The sequence below is a fragment of the Chlorocebus sabaeus genome, chromosome 9, assembly GCF_047675955.1.
Source record: "Chlorocebus sabaeus isolate Y175 chromosome 9, mChlSab1.0.hap1, whole genome shotgun sequence".
In the NCBI taxonomy this organism is placed as follows: Eukaryota; Metazoa; Chordata; class Mammalia; order Primates; family Cercopithecidae; genus Chlorocebus; species Chlorocebus sabaeus.
Window position 1 is genome coordinate 16,882,768 of NC_132912.1, and position 16,023 is coordinate 16,898,790.

The 16,023-nt window shown below is 42.5% G+C and overlaps 1 protein-coding gene across 3 annotated transcripts in view; it reads right to left on the reverse strand.

Annotated features, from left to right (window-relative positions):
• Window positions 1–16,023, reverse strand: part of RSU1 (Ras suppressor protein 1) — a 230,777-nt gene that overhangs the window by 178,772 nt on the left and 35,982 nt on the right. For all 3 annotated transcript variants that reach the window (XM_008002372.3, XM_037983371.2, XM_008002375.3), the window contains one exon: window positions 328–448. In XM_008002372.3, the coding sequence (XP_008000563.1) occupies window positions 328–448 (121 nt within the window). The remainder of the gene's footprint in view (window positions 1–327; window positions 449–16,023) is intronic.

Below are 16,023 nucleotides of genomic sequence, written 5' to 3' on the forward strand. Positions count from 1 at the left end.
CATTTGTCTGCCAGTTCATGCAATGCAAATAAGTCCCTTCTCAGTCAACAGAACTGAGATAAAATTTTACTGGACACAAAATACAGTAAAAATTTAACTTCCTTATTGTGCCAACAATTAGCTTCTCAATTAGCTCTCAAATACTCACTGATGTAGGCCACCGAAAGGATATATTAAAACAATAAAATTTGTTTAAGACCCAAAACATAAAAAGAAATTAGAGATCCATTTCTGTGCAATAATATAAAAATAATTCCTCCCCTGGCCCTACCCGGCACACCCCTTCCACTCTCTCCCTCTCCGCCCCTTCCCTCCACTGATACTCACCCGAGGTTCAGGTGTTTGAGTTTCTGAAGGCTGCTGATCTGTGTGGGCAGCTCTTCGATCTGGTTGTTAAAGAAGTTGAGCACTTCCAAATTCTTCAGTTCTGCAATGTTGGGTGGCACCGCTATGGAAACAAAACGCTGAGTGTGAATCTGGGGACGGAACTCCTAGAAAGGGACTGCAGCGGCATGTTTTGTTTTTCTTTCAAAGCAAAGAAACATTATAACTCCAAAAGGACCATCGAATTCACCTACCAGTCTTATTTATTTTGTACAGGTTTTTCATAAGCAGTCGCTCACTTCTGAGTGGCCGCTGAAATGCTTCTTTGTATCTGATTAGCTAAGTGCCTGGCATAGTTTGTTTCAGATGGACAATGACAGGGGCAACAGAACCAAGATGCACAAAAGAGAATTTCTGTACCATAAACAGCCTATAAAAATACTGTGAAGCGTACATACTTATGGTTGTCACATAGGGTCTTATAAGTGCAACTGTTGTTTTTTTTTCCTTTCAGTTTTCTTGCATTGCCACCAGAAGCAAGATGGCGACCTCCAAATCCCTTCCGGGGTGGTGTACATTGAAGCTGCTTAAATAACCTAGTATGTGAAGGGCTGTCCTCTTAACATTGCATTAATAACAATATAAGCTCAATTTTAAATGATGAAATATTCGACCTCCCTAGTTTCTGATTTTGGCCTCTGGAGTAACGTATCTTGATCAATCACACACACACACATACAGACACACACATACAGACACATACACACACACAAAGGTTACATCAGATTAGCAACAGATCGATACACTGGTATTATATAGAAATACAAAAAGTCAACTCAGTAGCATGCTATGAATTCTAGTATGCAGATCCAAGGTGAAAATCAACCACTAGGGATCTGCAAGGTTCCTCCTTCCCTAGCATATATACACTTGAAAATACAAATGTAAAAGCCAAAGGCATCTTCATCTCAAAAGCGCAAACTATAAATTGGTAGAAGGAGTTTCCATAGACGAATTCATCTATCCCATTTGCTATTCAGTCTTTCTACAAACATTTCTGTGGGTGATAAGCTTGGCCATGGTTCACATAAACTCTGATACCAAGACTATCCAGGTAACTAAGAACATGAACAGGGGCCTGGAGCCCAGCCCAAGAAAGTGTGATGTCTCTTATCAGTCAGTTTACTTCCTATCCCATCTGCTTCCTCCAGGGGTGCCCCAGGAGGCCGGGACACTAACCTGCTTCCTGCAGTCAGACCTAAACTCAGACCCAGGAGCACCTGTGATTTGAACCACCACAAAGGTGTGTGTAAAATGCCAAATGTACATCTAAAATATTTAAGCAGTTAGCCATTTCAAGAAGACTAGTTGATAACTCCCAGGAGAACAAAAGTATAGGGACAAGCACTTTGCTTATTTCTGAAATGTCTAAGGTATCGCTGGCTATTCTTTTAGAGGTAAGGCTTGGTGAAAGGTAAAAGAGAGGCTTTCACTGGAAGAACGGACTGTGAAGAATATAGATTACTCTGAACTGGGGCACGTGGGCAGGGAGCAGTGGTCTAGTGAGCGGCCCCTGGGTGAGCTCCTGAAGTGGCTATTGAGAAAAGAACAGGTTTTCATCAGGTAATCTAGACAGCTCGAAGTTCCGCCAGGACCCTCCCTCTTGGATACTTGCAGGAATGCAAACGAACCCTACCTGTACAATGTGGCTGCAAATGTACATTCTTTCTTAGGTGCACAGTCCATGGAACACTTCTGTGCAAATGAATGGTATTCACTGTGTGCAAGCAATTACCAAGAAAATCACCGGGGCCAGGAGCGGTGGCTCACATCTGTAACCCAGCACTTTAGGAGGCCAAGCTGGGTGGATTACCTGAGGTCAGAAGTTCAAGACTAGCCTGACCAACATGGTGAAACTCCGACTCTACTAAAAATACAAAAATTAGCTGGGCATGGTGGCAGATGCCTGTAATCCCAGCTACTCGGGAAGCTGAGGCAGGAGAATCGCTTGAACCTGGGAGGCAGAGGTTGCAGTAAGCCAAGATCATGCCATTACGCTCCAGCCTAGGTGACAAGAGTGAAACTCTATCTAGAGAAGAGAAGACTGGCCTGGCGCAGTAGCTCACTCCTGTAATCCCAGCACTTTGGGAGGCCGAGGCAGGAGGATCACCTGAGGTCAGGAGTTTGAGACCAGCCTGGCCGACATGGTGAAACCCCATCTCTACAATAAATAAATAAATAAATAAATAAATAAATAAAATTAGCTGGGCATGGTGGCAGATGCCTGTAATCCCAGCTACTCGGGAAGCTGAGGAAGGAGACTCGCTTGAACCTGGGAGGCAGAGGTTGCAGTGAGCTGAGATCACGCCATTACAGTCCAGCCTGGGCAACAACAGTGAAACTCAATGTCAAAAAAAAAAAAAAGAAAAGAAAAGAAAAGAAAAGAAAAGAAAATCACCAGGCTGTGCCTTCTGGGTCACTGGGATGTCATCTTCTCCCCCGAGACCATGAAGTATATACAGTATAGCTGCCCATAGACCTCATCCCTCCCCTGTCCACCCTCCAGCTACCACTAAGCCTTCATCTGATTAGTTCGAAGACCACATTCATCTGATTAGTTTGAAGAGCAATAACGAAAGTTAGTGAAACCAGGAGAAAATGATGATCTCAATTTAGCCACAAACCAAGAATAATGCAGCCAGAATTACTGCTGTCTTCCCGAAGTTACTCTGCCAATGCAATTAAATGCTGGTCCAAAGGTATCGCCTTTTTGACAGGATGAGAGATTATTTCACTCTCCTTGCTAAATCAGTCCAATTTAAAACCACAAATTATGCTAAATGTGATTTAGGGCTTTGTTTTGTGAATGCAAACAATAACCCCATATTCAATTTACAAAACCTCTCCCAGCCTTTTGGTGAGCATGTGAATTTTTTGTTTAAGACTCCATTCAAGCTAGGTGAGGAAAAAAAATAATACACAGCTAATATTCTCCCTAAATACACAGAAATTTTTTTAACCGCCAACCACAGTGAAAATCTACAGAAATTAACATGCAGACCCTTCTGGATGGGATGGTATTCACTCTTTGAACCAATATTTAGAGAATGCTGATTAGGTGCACAGTGCCATACTTTGCACACAGAGCATCTCAATACTCTGGGGATAAAGTAGGAAAGGCATGTTATTTAAACAAAGTAAGTTACAAAAGATACAGTATCAAAGTCAATCAACTGAAACAGGCCTAGTGCTTGGAAAATAAACTACTCGCAACCAAACTCTCCAGAAAAAATAACCCAGTTAGCAATACGAATTGTGCCATGACTAAATCCTATACATACGGGGCAGGAACAATTTTAGCTATTCCAAAAAGACCACTGCAATATTTTACCTAAATATTCTATTGGAATTTTCTAGATATCTATAGGACGCAGGAGCAAGAAGCATTTTAAAACTTAACAGTGTGCATCAGTATATTTCTTATGTCTTTGAAATGACCCTTTTTCATCAATCTGTCCTGCTTCTGATCTACGACCCCAGCTGACCTATGACACCAAAGGAACTAAAGAGCAACATGGTCCCTGACCCTACAGTGCTGTGTGTGCCCTCACTCAACTCATAACCTCTCTGGGCCTCCGTAAAATAAGAAGGCTGGATTATGACCATTTCCCAGGTCTCTCCCACCTCGTGTTAACATTCTAGGATTCTAAGAGGAGATGGATTATGAAAATCAATGATATGGCTTTAAATAATTCAACAAATGGGGCCCTCAATTAGGAAGCTTAGTCATGTAGAACCTTGCTTCTGACAGAGAATTGAGTATCATTTTCTGCCTAGTAAAAGATGGTTGCTTTAATTTTGAGACTTCAGTTGCTAGGTTTGGGGAACAGTCTCAAAGGACTCAGATATCCCCTGGCTCCTCAATGTCACATTTCGCTCTAGCCGCAAGATCACAGGACTGCTGGGGATGCTCTCGTCCCAGAGCCTCTGCTGGTGTTTTGGAAAGGTGACAAGGATGTGGTCACATCACCCCAGAGACTAATCTCAAAGTTTCTTCTAGGCTTTGCAGCAGTTCCACCTAACACACCCGCCATGACCTTTTTTCCTTCAGGTCCTCCTAAACTGAAGAACCCGAATGTGATTCAAGAGTTTTGTCCATCTCATGTGCCAGCCCAGACTTGGCAATTCAGCAGCCCCGTCTCTACCAGCACAGTTTCTGGAAGGTTCCACAAGCAGCCCAAAGTGCCCAAAGGGCTCATTCACTTCTCTTTGGCCGGAAGCACCTCCACTTTGCTGGACAGGCTGGAGAAACCAAAGTCCATCTGTGCAAAATACTGACACCTCTTCCTGAGCAACAGCTTTACTCCTAAAAGGACATGTATCTACAGTCATCAGTTATATCTGCAACAGGCATGAGCCACCCGGCACTGCACCGTTGATGCATATTCACAAAATCAACAATCAATCAGCTCAAGAATAGGCTTCCCCCAACCGGCCAGCAGCCCGCAAACTGTCTCCCCTCCACAGGAAGAATCAAGATCACCTACTGTTATAACAATCGCAGTTTCAATTCTGTTGAATTGAATAAGGAAAATTCTGCTCTATGATCTACAATTAATAATTCCACAACTACAACTTAAAGCATTTTAGGAGTTTACACAATAATAATTAGTAGGGTATGTTCTGGGGCTGGGCTATCTGACGGACAGCCACTAGCTATATGCACCTGTTTAAATTTAAACTTAGATTAATCAAAATTAAATAAAATGATGAATGCTACTGTTGGTCATAGCAGCCCCATTTCAAGAGCTCGATGGCCACATGTGGTGGCTAGTGGCTCCACTACTGCACGGCAGGGATACTGACCGTTTCCATCACTGCAGAACGTTCTATTACACAGCCGTGCCCGATGGCAGTGGGTCTCAAACCACAGAGACATCAGAATCACCAGAGGGCCTGTTAAAACACAGATGGAGGGGTATCCTGGAGTTTCTGATTCAGTAGGTCTGGGGTAAAGCCTGAGACTCTGAATTTCCAACAACTTCCCAGGGGATGCTGATGTTGATAGTCTGGGAACCGTATTTTGGCTCAGAAAACTTTCAATTCATTGGCAGCATCACCATTATCAATCCAACACATACATCCCTTACCCCATGCGATAATGCAGTGAGTATAATCATCAATCTGATCCAAATGAAGATGCCTCTTGAGCCTGGGGATTGATGACAAGTGAAACAAATGATACTCTAAGTAGCTAACATGTTCAACGTGGGTGCCACCATCAAACCCTTTCTAGTCAACTTCTGCCTCCTTGCGCAGGATTTTATGGTGAGATCAGTATTAAGATGGACAACTCTCCAGAGGAGAAAAGCCTTGAATTCCCTAGCACACTGAATTAAGTCACTCAGTGGCAAATTCATCATGACCAACGGTAGTTATACAAAGAGATGTCACCTGGTCTACTGCTCAGCTTCAAAACACTGAGCCCTAACGGCAGGATGCTGGGTGCTACAGACAGCACCAGACACATCAGGGTGCAGCTGATTTGGGGGCTTTTTGAGCAAAAGCATCTTGTGGCCCTTGAGGCAAAAAAACAAAGCTGCAAGGAACGACAGACTCTGGGAGCAGCAGGCACCACGCAAAAACATAAGGACAGGAGCTCTGCCTGGGTGCAGCCCACGGGAGGGTCAGGGGGTCACACTTTGGTCTTTAGAGCCATATGGTTACCAGCGACAGCCAGGTCCTCTTCAGCTCCAGAAGGGCAGCACTGGACCCTGCACCATGCTAACGCACACCCACGGCTGCCAGGAAGCCAGAAGCTGCTCCGAACACATGGTGCTTTCCATCCGCACCGCAGGCATGAAATCTGGAGGTGACCTCCACCCACCATCTCCACCAAACTTCTGGGGAGTTGGGGGCTGCACTACACCCAATTGTTTTTGCAGAAGCACCAAAGGACGTTTTTAGAGCTGGTGATTCCTGAGCTAGGGCTGGCCCAGGGCATGAAAGCCAAGGGACCCAGCCTCTTTGAAAGCAGTAAACTGATAGCTCAACCTCCGCCTCCAGTGATGGACTGTGAATTACACCAAGGGAAGAAGAGGACTTTGGGCAGATACTTCATGTGAGGCAACTGCTGACAGCCAGGACCAGGACGGCAGGTGGCAAAGGGGCACGCCCACCCTTGTGCTGCAATGGAGGCAACACTACTGTCTCGTGCCCATTTTCAGGATGCAAAAGTGCCACCCACCCTCAGGCCAAAGAGTCCCCAAATAAACCACATAGCATGAGTCACAGCAAAATGAAACCGAGTAGCATTGCTTCTAACAACCTGACATATTGCTATTAAAAAAAAAAAAGAGGTTTTTGTCTGTTGTTATAACAAATGAAAATGCCTGGGCAGATGTTCACAATGTCATATATTTCTACAGCTTTTTTTTTATAAAGCATAGAAGGACAGAGGATGGTAGAGGATATTAAAATTAGCTTGTAAGATAACTTAGCATATTACATTACTACTACCAAGTTACTAGAAAAATTACTAAAAATTTCCTTGCCCCAGCATTTAATGAATATGATACCGAAAAACAAGTGCCCCCCTTTGGCCTGAATGAAGCAAGGGAGGAAAAAAACCAAATTAGCAGAAAGTCGCTGAAATATGATTTGGGGCATCCATGGTCAAAGTAAAAGCACAGCCTTTTTAATCTCTAGCCATAATAACTGGAGAACATGAGTCCATTCATAGCACAGAGGTGGTGTCTAGACTAATTATAAACATGCCGATTCTTTCAGCAAATCATAGTTCTCAATGCCATTTTAATAGTTACACATAAAGAAGAATCTTCTCACTCTCGCGTATGAATAATTACACTTCAGCACTTTACATGCAAAAAAAAAAAAAAAAAAAAAAGGTCATTTGCAGTTATAGTGATTAATTACCTTTGTTTTCTGGCCCAAAACACAAGGTGGATGATAATGAACTAATTACATATGACCATAAGAGTTTGATGTTCCAAAGTATACTAATGATAACTGGCTTCACAGATTGTATGCGACTTCCCCCAAAGCAGCTATTAAAGCAGTGAATTACAGTAGTTCTAGGTTATTTAAAAACATAAAGTTTATGAAACAGTAAAGCAAATTCTCATTTAAAAGGTTCTACATGTTCCTCAAGGTAAACATAAAATAGCAAAATATCTAAGCATCTACCCCAAGAAAGGCCAACGTCCTCCAAATATTATTGGCTTTATAAATAACAATGGTAATGTACTTTTAGTTAATAAACAACAAGTATTTACTGAGGACCTGTGCTCCAAAGCACATGTTCAGTCTATGCTATTATGAGCCGCCTCAGGATTCTGTAGCCTAAGTCATTTTAGTGAACAAAAATATCCCCTGGCTTAACTCACCGCAACACAATGGTCCTACTCTTTCAGCAGCAATGTGAAAAATCAGTTACATGAAAATTAGAGGAAAAAAGCTATAAGCAAGTAATAAGGTCGATTTTAGAGTATAAAGCCAAACATGCAAAAATATCTGTTCCTGATCTATAAAAAGTGTGTATGCATGACCAAACAAATTTCCTAAAAAGCTGACAAGCATGGATTTCTTCTCCTCTGAGGATATAAAAATTAGTTAATGCCTGAATCTTGCGTTAACTCCCAAAGCATCTTCAGGAGGACATATGAACTCTGAATTCTTGCAGGAACACCACTTCTAAATTGCACTCCAGTTCTGATGTGCTACCCCTCCAGCAAAGCCATACATCAATAAAGAGCTTTAATTGGGGAGCTGGGAGGGAGAAGCAGCGCTGAGAGAAAAGCAAATGGCATTCAGTGGCCTGGGGAGGAAGTGACATCCAGCGAAGGGTAAGAAAAGGAAGGGTAGGAAAAATGCCCAGGAAATTCCAAAACACTGGGAAGACAGAGAAGGAGAATATGAAGGAAAAAAAAAAAAAAAAAAAAAAAAACCTTCAATCCATCAGTGGAGAAAAGCAAGCTCAGTATTATCAAAGGAGTGCTCTAGGCTCTTTTAGATGAGTACATGCCTTTACTATGTATAATATAAATGAACGTATAATCTACACATAAGCCTAGATTATTAACATTACAAGGTAGACAGTAAGCAAGTCACATTCTATCTCGCACTCTCTTACATGCACACAGGAAAAGCACGTTTTGCCATTAGTTTCTGTCTTCTTTTACAATTAAGAATTAATCTAGGCTGGGTGCAGTGGCTCACACCTGTAATCCCAGCACTTTGGGAGGCCGAGGTGGGTGGATTGCTTGAGCCCAGGAGTTTCAGACCAGCCTGGGCAACAGGGCGAAATCCCACCTCTACAAAAAATTAGCTTGGTATGGTGGTGCATGCCTGTAGTCCTAGCTACTCAGGAGGCTGAGGTGGGAAGATCACAGGAGCCTGGAGGTTAAGGCTGCAGTGAGCCAAGATTGCACCACTGCACCCCAGCCTGGGCGACAAAGTGAGACCCGTGTCTCAAAAATAAATAAATAAATAAATAAATAAATAAATAAAAACAACAACAACCAAAAAACACCGGAATTAATCCATCAAGAGGCCACAACTGGACTGCTTCTCTTCCTACCGGACCTTATGTTTGGGGTCACTGCATGAAGAGGACAAGAAGGGGAGGGGAAGGAAGACGCCCAGGGCTAGGAAAATCCACCAAATCCACGTGGGAGCTTTGATCACTCCCTTCGAACTAACACAGCTATGGCTTTTAACCTTAGAAATTCTCCCTGTTCTGCTATTGGAACGAGTAAGGACCCAGAGCCACAGGAATGCTTCGTCCATGGAGTGCCTAGATTGACCTGATGGGACGTCAAGCGCGCACACATCACTTGCAGAGGTGGCAGGGGACACGGCGGAGCAGCCACTTGGAAGCCATACAGAAAGCTCCATCGCCCCCTTGTTCTGGTCACTTAACCACTTTACACCTGTCTTCTCCATGTGATACAGAGTGGGGGGCTCAACAAACTCACTCTTTCCTCTTTCACTTCCTGCTGCAGTTATCACATAGGTGTTGTTCTCGATGGTCCCGCAGGCTGTGGGGCGCCTGGTATTTCTTTCCACACAGTGCTGGTTCAGCTGGATGAAAAGGAGGGCTTTACAGAGGAACATGAGTATTCATCTCAGCTTTCTGAAGGATAAGCCAAATTCAGAGACAGGGGTAAGAACATCAGTTTTAAAAAAAAAAAAAAATCAGGAGACTAGAACAAAGAATAGATAGACAGGGGAAAAAAAGCTAAAGAAACAGCAAAAAAAATTAGACAAAAGAAGGTTCAGACTGAAAACAGCAAAATGCAAGGTCAGTGAGTTCGTTAACTGGTTATCAATTGTATTTGAGCGGTTTTGGCCTGCGAGGCTGAATGACGAACAGAAAGAAAAATGGAAATGGGAAGGGTATTCCGTTTAAAAAAAAATGTGCACATGCCCACACGCACGTTCTGTTCAAGCCTGGGAGCTCCAGGATTACAAATTCTTATTTAACAAAATGTAAATTTGAGTAGAGTAATAAGGTGGCACTTTACAGTTTTTTAAGAAGCCATCAAGAATGAGTTCTGTGATGCATTAAAAATCATCTGAAGTTTTATACAAATCTCCAAGAAGCATCTCCTTTAAGAAAGAGTATCACTAGGCCAAGGCAGGCAGATTGCTCGAGGCCAGGAGTTCAAGACCAGCCTGGCCAATGTGGTGAAACCCGTCTCTACTAAGAACAAAACCTAGCTGGGCGTGGCAGTGCACACCTGTAGTCCCAGCTACTAGGGAGGCTGAGGCAGAAGAATCGCTTGAACCTAGGAGATGGAGGTTGCAGTGAGCCGAAATCACGCCACCGCATTCCAACCTGGTTGACAGAGTGAGACCCTGTCTCAAACAAACAAACAAACAAACAAATAACATCACTATGTCCACAATGCAGGCAAACATACTAGTGTTATCTTCATCCGATTCTGGAGTTTCTAAATCTGAGCTCCGTGGACCTCTAAAGAATTCATGGGATCCACAAGCCTCTGGTGAAATTACAACCATCACGTGCACTTCTCTACGGATCAGGGTTGTAGTTTTCACTCTATTATTTAAAAAGATCAGTGACTTAAGAAAAGTTACGACGGCTGGGCACAGGGGCTCACAGTGGCCTATATTTCCGGTACTTTTGGAGGCCAAGGCAGGAGGACCACTTGAGCCCAGGAGTTTGAGTCCAGCCTGGGCAAATCAGCCAGGCGTGGTGGTGCACATCCATCTAGGAGGCTTGCTTGAGCCCAGGAGTTTCAGGTTACAGTGAGCTAGGATTGTGCCACTGTACTCCAGCCTGGGTGATAAAAACACTACCTCTAAAAAATAAAAACGTAAAGAGAAGAGATGCTCCACAAGAATGTATGTACCTAAGTACCGCACCTCTTAGTATATCTCCTCTATCATTCTGCACACATACTCCCATGTACACACACACCAAGTGATTTAGGAGAGAGTGCATCCACTGAAAATCTATGTAGAATATTTTGCTGTTAAATCAATTCTGTTTGATAGACATCCTATCATCAATAGCAAAAGAAACCTTTTTCAGGATCAGCCCCACACATGGGCTAATTATGAGTTGGAAAGTGACAGGCTTACACTCCCCCGTCTTATTTTCTCCACAGCCTGCCACCGTGCTGAAGTTCTCACGATTGGGGTGGTTCCATTTAAAAATATATTGTGGAGGAATTCACATGTTAGCTAGCTTCCACTTAGCACAGAACAGGACCTCAAGAAAAAGGATTCTGGAACAGGTACGTTTTGGTTGGTAGGCCCGACAACAAAGAGAACAGGGGTGGGGGGTGGCCACAGTCTACAAGCTGAGGACAGATAAGATGCCATTGGGAGGACATTTCTTCGACTTCATTCGCTGGCCTTGGCCGCACTGGTCCCGGGTCCCTGGGTCAACAGACCCTGCCACAGGATGATCTCAGGCGCTCACTCAATAAAGCCAAAAACAGCAATGCATGTCCAACTGCCAGTCATTTTTTCATGGTAACCTGACTACCGGTACCATCAGATAGATACTGTTTAATTAATAGCTGTTGGATTCAAAGATACTATGCAAATTTTTTTTTTAACTCTCATCTTTTAATGATGGCACAGAAGTGAACTGATAAATGTGCAGTAATTTAAAAAATAAGTTATTGATCAAAGCCTCTGTATTATAAATACATTTACACCCTGTTAAAATGCAAACAGCAAGTTGTTTTGATATTGTCACAAGATAAATTCATGACACAGAGACCATTTATTTTACATATTCCCCCCTCATGGTTTAATTTCATATAAGCCATGCACAAGAACTTTTGCATAAAGCAAGACAAATAATCTATGAAGGATGGAATAACTACAGATTCAAGAACAGCAAGGTCTGAGAAGAGCGGTGAAGGTCACCCTCAGGAATTCAGACAGTTAGTTCTTCTCAACCATCCCAACAATCTATTATGTCTGTATAAAAAGGTTTCAATGTATTACGCTATTTAAAAACTGCTAAATTTTCTTCATTATAATTGGATCTACAGATTTTAAGAATGCAGCATTTTCATGTGAAATATGCTGCTTAATTTGTTTATAATATGACTTATGGTAGATAAAATATACATCTGCATAAAATTTAAAAGTATTAAGTTTTATGTACTTAGATTATCTTTGATAAATAAATTATTGAAACCACCAAAGAAAGTATCTTAGTATTTCTTGTTTGCTATAATTATAAATTCATACATAAGCTATAACTAATAGGAAATAGTGTATATTTTTTAAAAACCCATATTTTGCCATAAAACTTAGGTTTACTACCTGCCTAGCCATTTCCGATGCATTAAATGAGATATGATCACAGTGAAGATCTGAAATTGTAGGCAAAACTGCCAATCTCTCAGGAAAAGGCTTTATATGGCAGTTAAAAGTTCAAAGTATAAAACTAAACAATTACATTCAGAGACCCCCTTTTGAAAGGTTTTACATAGATGTCAGCTCCTCAATGTTTGCACAGAGCAAAAAGATATCCTTGGTTATTTCTTGCACAAAATGATGAATGTCTAATCCTCAACACAGAAGGGTCACAAACTTTGAAAAAAAAACTATTGTCATATTTAAGGTGCTTGCAAGGTTTACATATGGGTTTTGCTGTTGGAATAAAATTATTTTTAAAACTTAAGGAAAACTTCACTGAAAAAAGTAAGGCCCAGAGCTTGTTTTATCACTGGTAAAAAATGCAATTCATTTCCTGATGCACATTCATTTCATATTCTCCCCAACACAATGGAATTGAGCAGTATACAAATCAGCATAAATATGCACAAAATACACATTTTCCTGATTTTTATAGTTATTTTTGAATTAAAATCTGGTTACATACATAAATACTTCAAACTTCCTTCTGCAGGTTAAAAAAAAAAAAAAAAAAACTCACATATGCCCAATACAAAATACTACGTAAAGCAGTATAATTCTATCAATGTAAGGATATTGGAGGGGAAAAAATGTTTCTAATTTGAGAAAGCAGCCATAATAAACACCAAATAATGATACGTGAAACTGAGTATGCTCACGGTAGGAGAAAAACAAAAAACACAGCACACCTCCTTCTATAAGGATTTACCTTAAATACGGTAAAAACTGCACTGTGTAAGCAGCAATAGCAACACGCCCTGTGGTGCAGGGCCGGACAGCCTGCAAAAAATTTATTCTGACAACAAAGTTGGTTTCTAATCTTTAGGTACAAAACCTGGAGGAGGACATATGTGTCTCAACAGTGACCTCTAGTGGACAAATCTTAAAATGGTTGTCCCCAAAAGAAACTCCTTTTTAAAAACAAAAAAAACAGTAGGAAAGCATTTACAAAGCTCACACTTCCAAACACCATAAAACCTGGGAATTGGATTAAGGAGCAGACTAAAAAAGACTCAGCCCACAGTGGCTTGAAAGGGAGGGTAACCCCAGAGGCCAGGGGCAGGAAGGAAAAGCAAAGAAACACAGGAAGATGACCTTTGGCAACACTGCCGCCTTCCCACGCATCTGAGTGGTCATGATACCAGTTTGGCTGCGAGTCCTTTGTGTGCCTGAGTAACACACATCACAGCCCATCATTCCTTGGCTCTAGGATTGTAAAGATGAGACGGCCATCATTTACTGGACATAAGGTCGTATATCTTTTTTTTCTTTTTTTTGAGCTAAGATCTTGCTCTGTCATCCAGGTTGGAGTGCAATAGTATAATCATAGCTCACTGCAGCCTCAAACTCCTGGGCTGACGTGGTCCTCCCATTACAGCCTCCAGAGTAACTGGGACTACACGGGTGCACCACCATGCCTGGCTCATTTTTTAAGAGACAGGATCTTGCTATGTTGCCCAGGCTGAAGGTCATGTATCTTTAGAGCATTCATGCTCTACCATGTTTGAAATGAGCACACAATGAGTGAGAAACTGAAGTCTGTGATGGCCGCATCTACTCAAGTCCCCATACCAGTTAATCCCAAAGAAACCGTCTGGTCCCAATGTTCCCCACTTTCTCTCCAGCCAGCAGTTTCCTCTCTGCCCTTCCCTGTCATTCACAGACCTCCTGGGAGCAGTGAACACTCGGTTTTTACAGGGAAGCCACTAAGTGCCCAGCCACAGGCATTCAGGAAGAAAATGAAATGATCCCTGCTTCCACAAAAGCTTACCATCTATTTGGACAGAGAGAAAAAACACAAAGCAAGAGAAGGACAGGGAATGCCATGCTGGAGTTAAAAGAGTCTACATGCAAGAGAGTTGGGGGAGGAAAGGCTTCAGATGGGCCAGAGCAGCCAGGGGGTCCCCGGGAGAGGATGGGGAGACGCTGGTAGAGAGGAGGAGGGAGGAGGAGAGGCAGGCAGGAGTAGACCCTGGGCCCAGAGGCAGGGCTACAGGGGACAGAAGATGATAGATCTTTCTAGAGCAGCATATGAAGAGGAGAGACTGGCATGGGATGTGGGGCAGATTAGAGCAGTTTCTGAAAGGCAGAGAGAGAGAGCAGGTGCACAAGAGTGAGCCAGCCTTCTGCCAGGTGCGTACTACATCACAGGCAGGTGCTCAAAGAAAACAGTGTTTCCAAAAGGATCTTTAATCTGAAACTCTTCCCATTGGGCCAGGATGGCTTTGCATTCTGACTTTGCCAATGACTTTGTTGCATTCAAAGTCAGTACCTGCCCATTCATAGCAAAAAGACGGAAGAAAAAAATTCACTTGCAACTATTCTTCCTGTCTCCTTAAATATATCATGCAAGGCCAGGCGCGGTGGCTCAAGCCTGTAATCCCAGCACTTTGGGAGGCCGAGACGGGCGGATCACGAGGTCAGGAGATCGAGACCATCCTGGCTAACACGGTGAAACCCCGTCTCTACTAAAAATACAAAAAACTAGCCGGGCGAGGTGGCGGGCGCTTGTAGTCCCAGCTACTCCGGAGGCTGAGGCAGGAGAATGGCATAAACCCGGGAGGCGGAGCTTGCAGTGAGCTGAGATCCGGCCACTGCAGTCCAGCCCGGGCTACAGAGCAAGACTCCGTCTCAAAAAAAAAAAAAAAATATATACATATATATATATATATATATATATATCATGCATATGTACATATCTAGGAAAGCTGCTACAGACAGATTAATTCCCCCGCTGACTTCAAAAACCCATCAATGCTGCCCCAAGCCCCCAGGTTTAAATTTAAATAGTGTCATCATAATAGTCTTGAAGCATTAGCAGCAATTAGCTTGATAATACACAAATATTTTTATGAACTGCAGTATTTAAAAGCTCAGGAATTTCTGCTCCCAAATTCTTGAGGAATTTCAGAATCACAGATGCCACTTTCAGCTTCCTTGTGGCCTCACTTTTACTGCCTTGGGTGGACCTGTCAAGGCCAAAACCACTGGCAAGAAAAGGGAAGTCAACCCCGTGCCACACCGTTTCAATAACCCTGCAGATCTTGTCAGTGGAGTCAACAGTGTCCCCAAATCAATGTCCCGGTTTGAGTAAACCATTCATTCCTTCCATGAGCACATAAGTGGAAATGTCAGAGAACGGTGTAATTGGCATACTAAGAGAAAAACACGAATAGTTTTGCAAGATAAAAGCAGTGCCGGGTGAGGGGGTGGGGGAGTTATCTTTTGAGTCCCTGTGGTTTTAATGTGGCGTTGTCAGCTGGTCCCTATTAAAAACAACAGAGAGTGAAAGACACTGATTACCATAAAAAGTGACAGCAGGGTGTGCCTAGCCACTTACATTTAATGCATATTTATATTTCCATCAAATGGACATATTTACTATAAACACTTGAAAAACCATAGCAAAGTCATTCATTTAAATGCCAGAAAAATAGTAAAGGATGCAAATTTGACCTTACTGAAACAGATCGGGTGTCACTGATACTACTCAGGATGGCTTGAAACAGAATTTACCAAGACCATTAATTAGAGTTTACTGGATTAGGTCAAGAGTGTCTCAAATGGAGTGAAGAAAAGGGAAAAAAAAACTGGCAAGGCAGAAATATAAAGTTTGGATTCTTTCACAGTCAGCCTCCTGAATGGCCAACACAATGGAACTCCGCATATAAATATGCCCCTCGAAATTAATCTAATAGTATAATGCCTGGAGGAAGAAACTGATCCATTGACCCCTGTAAAAAGAAATAAACTACAATGATCTGAAAGATG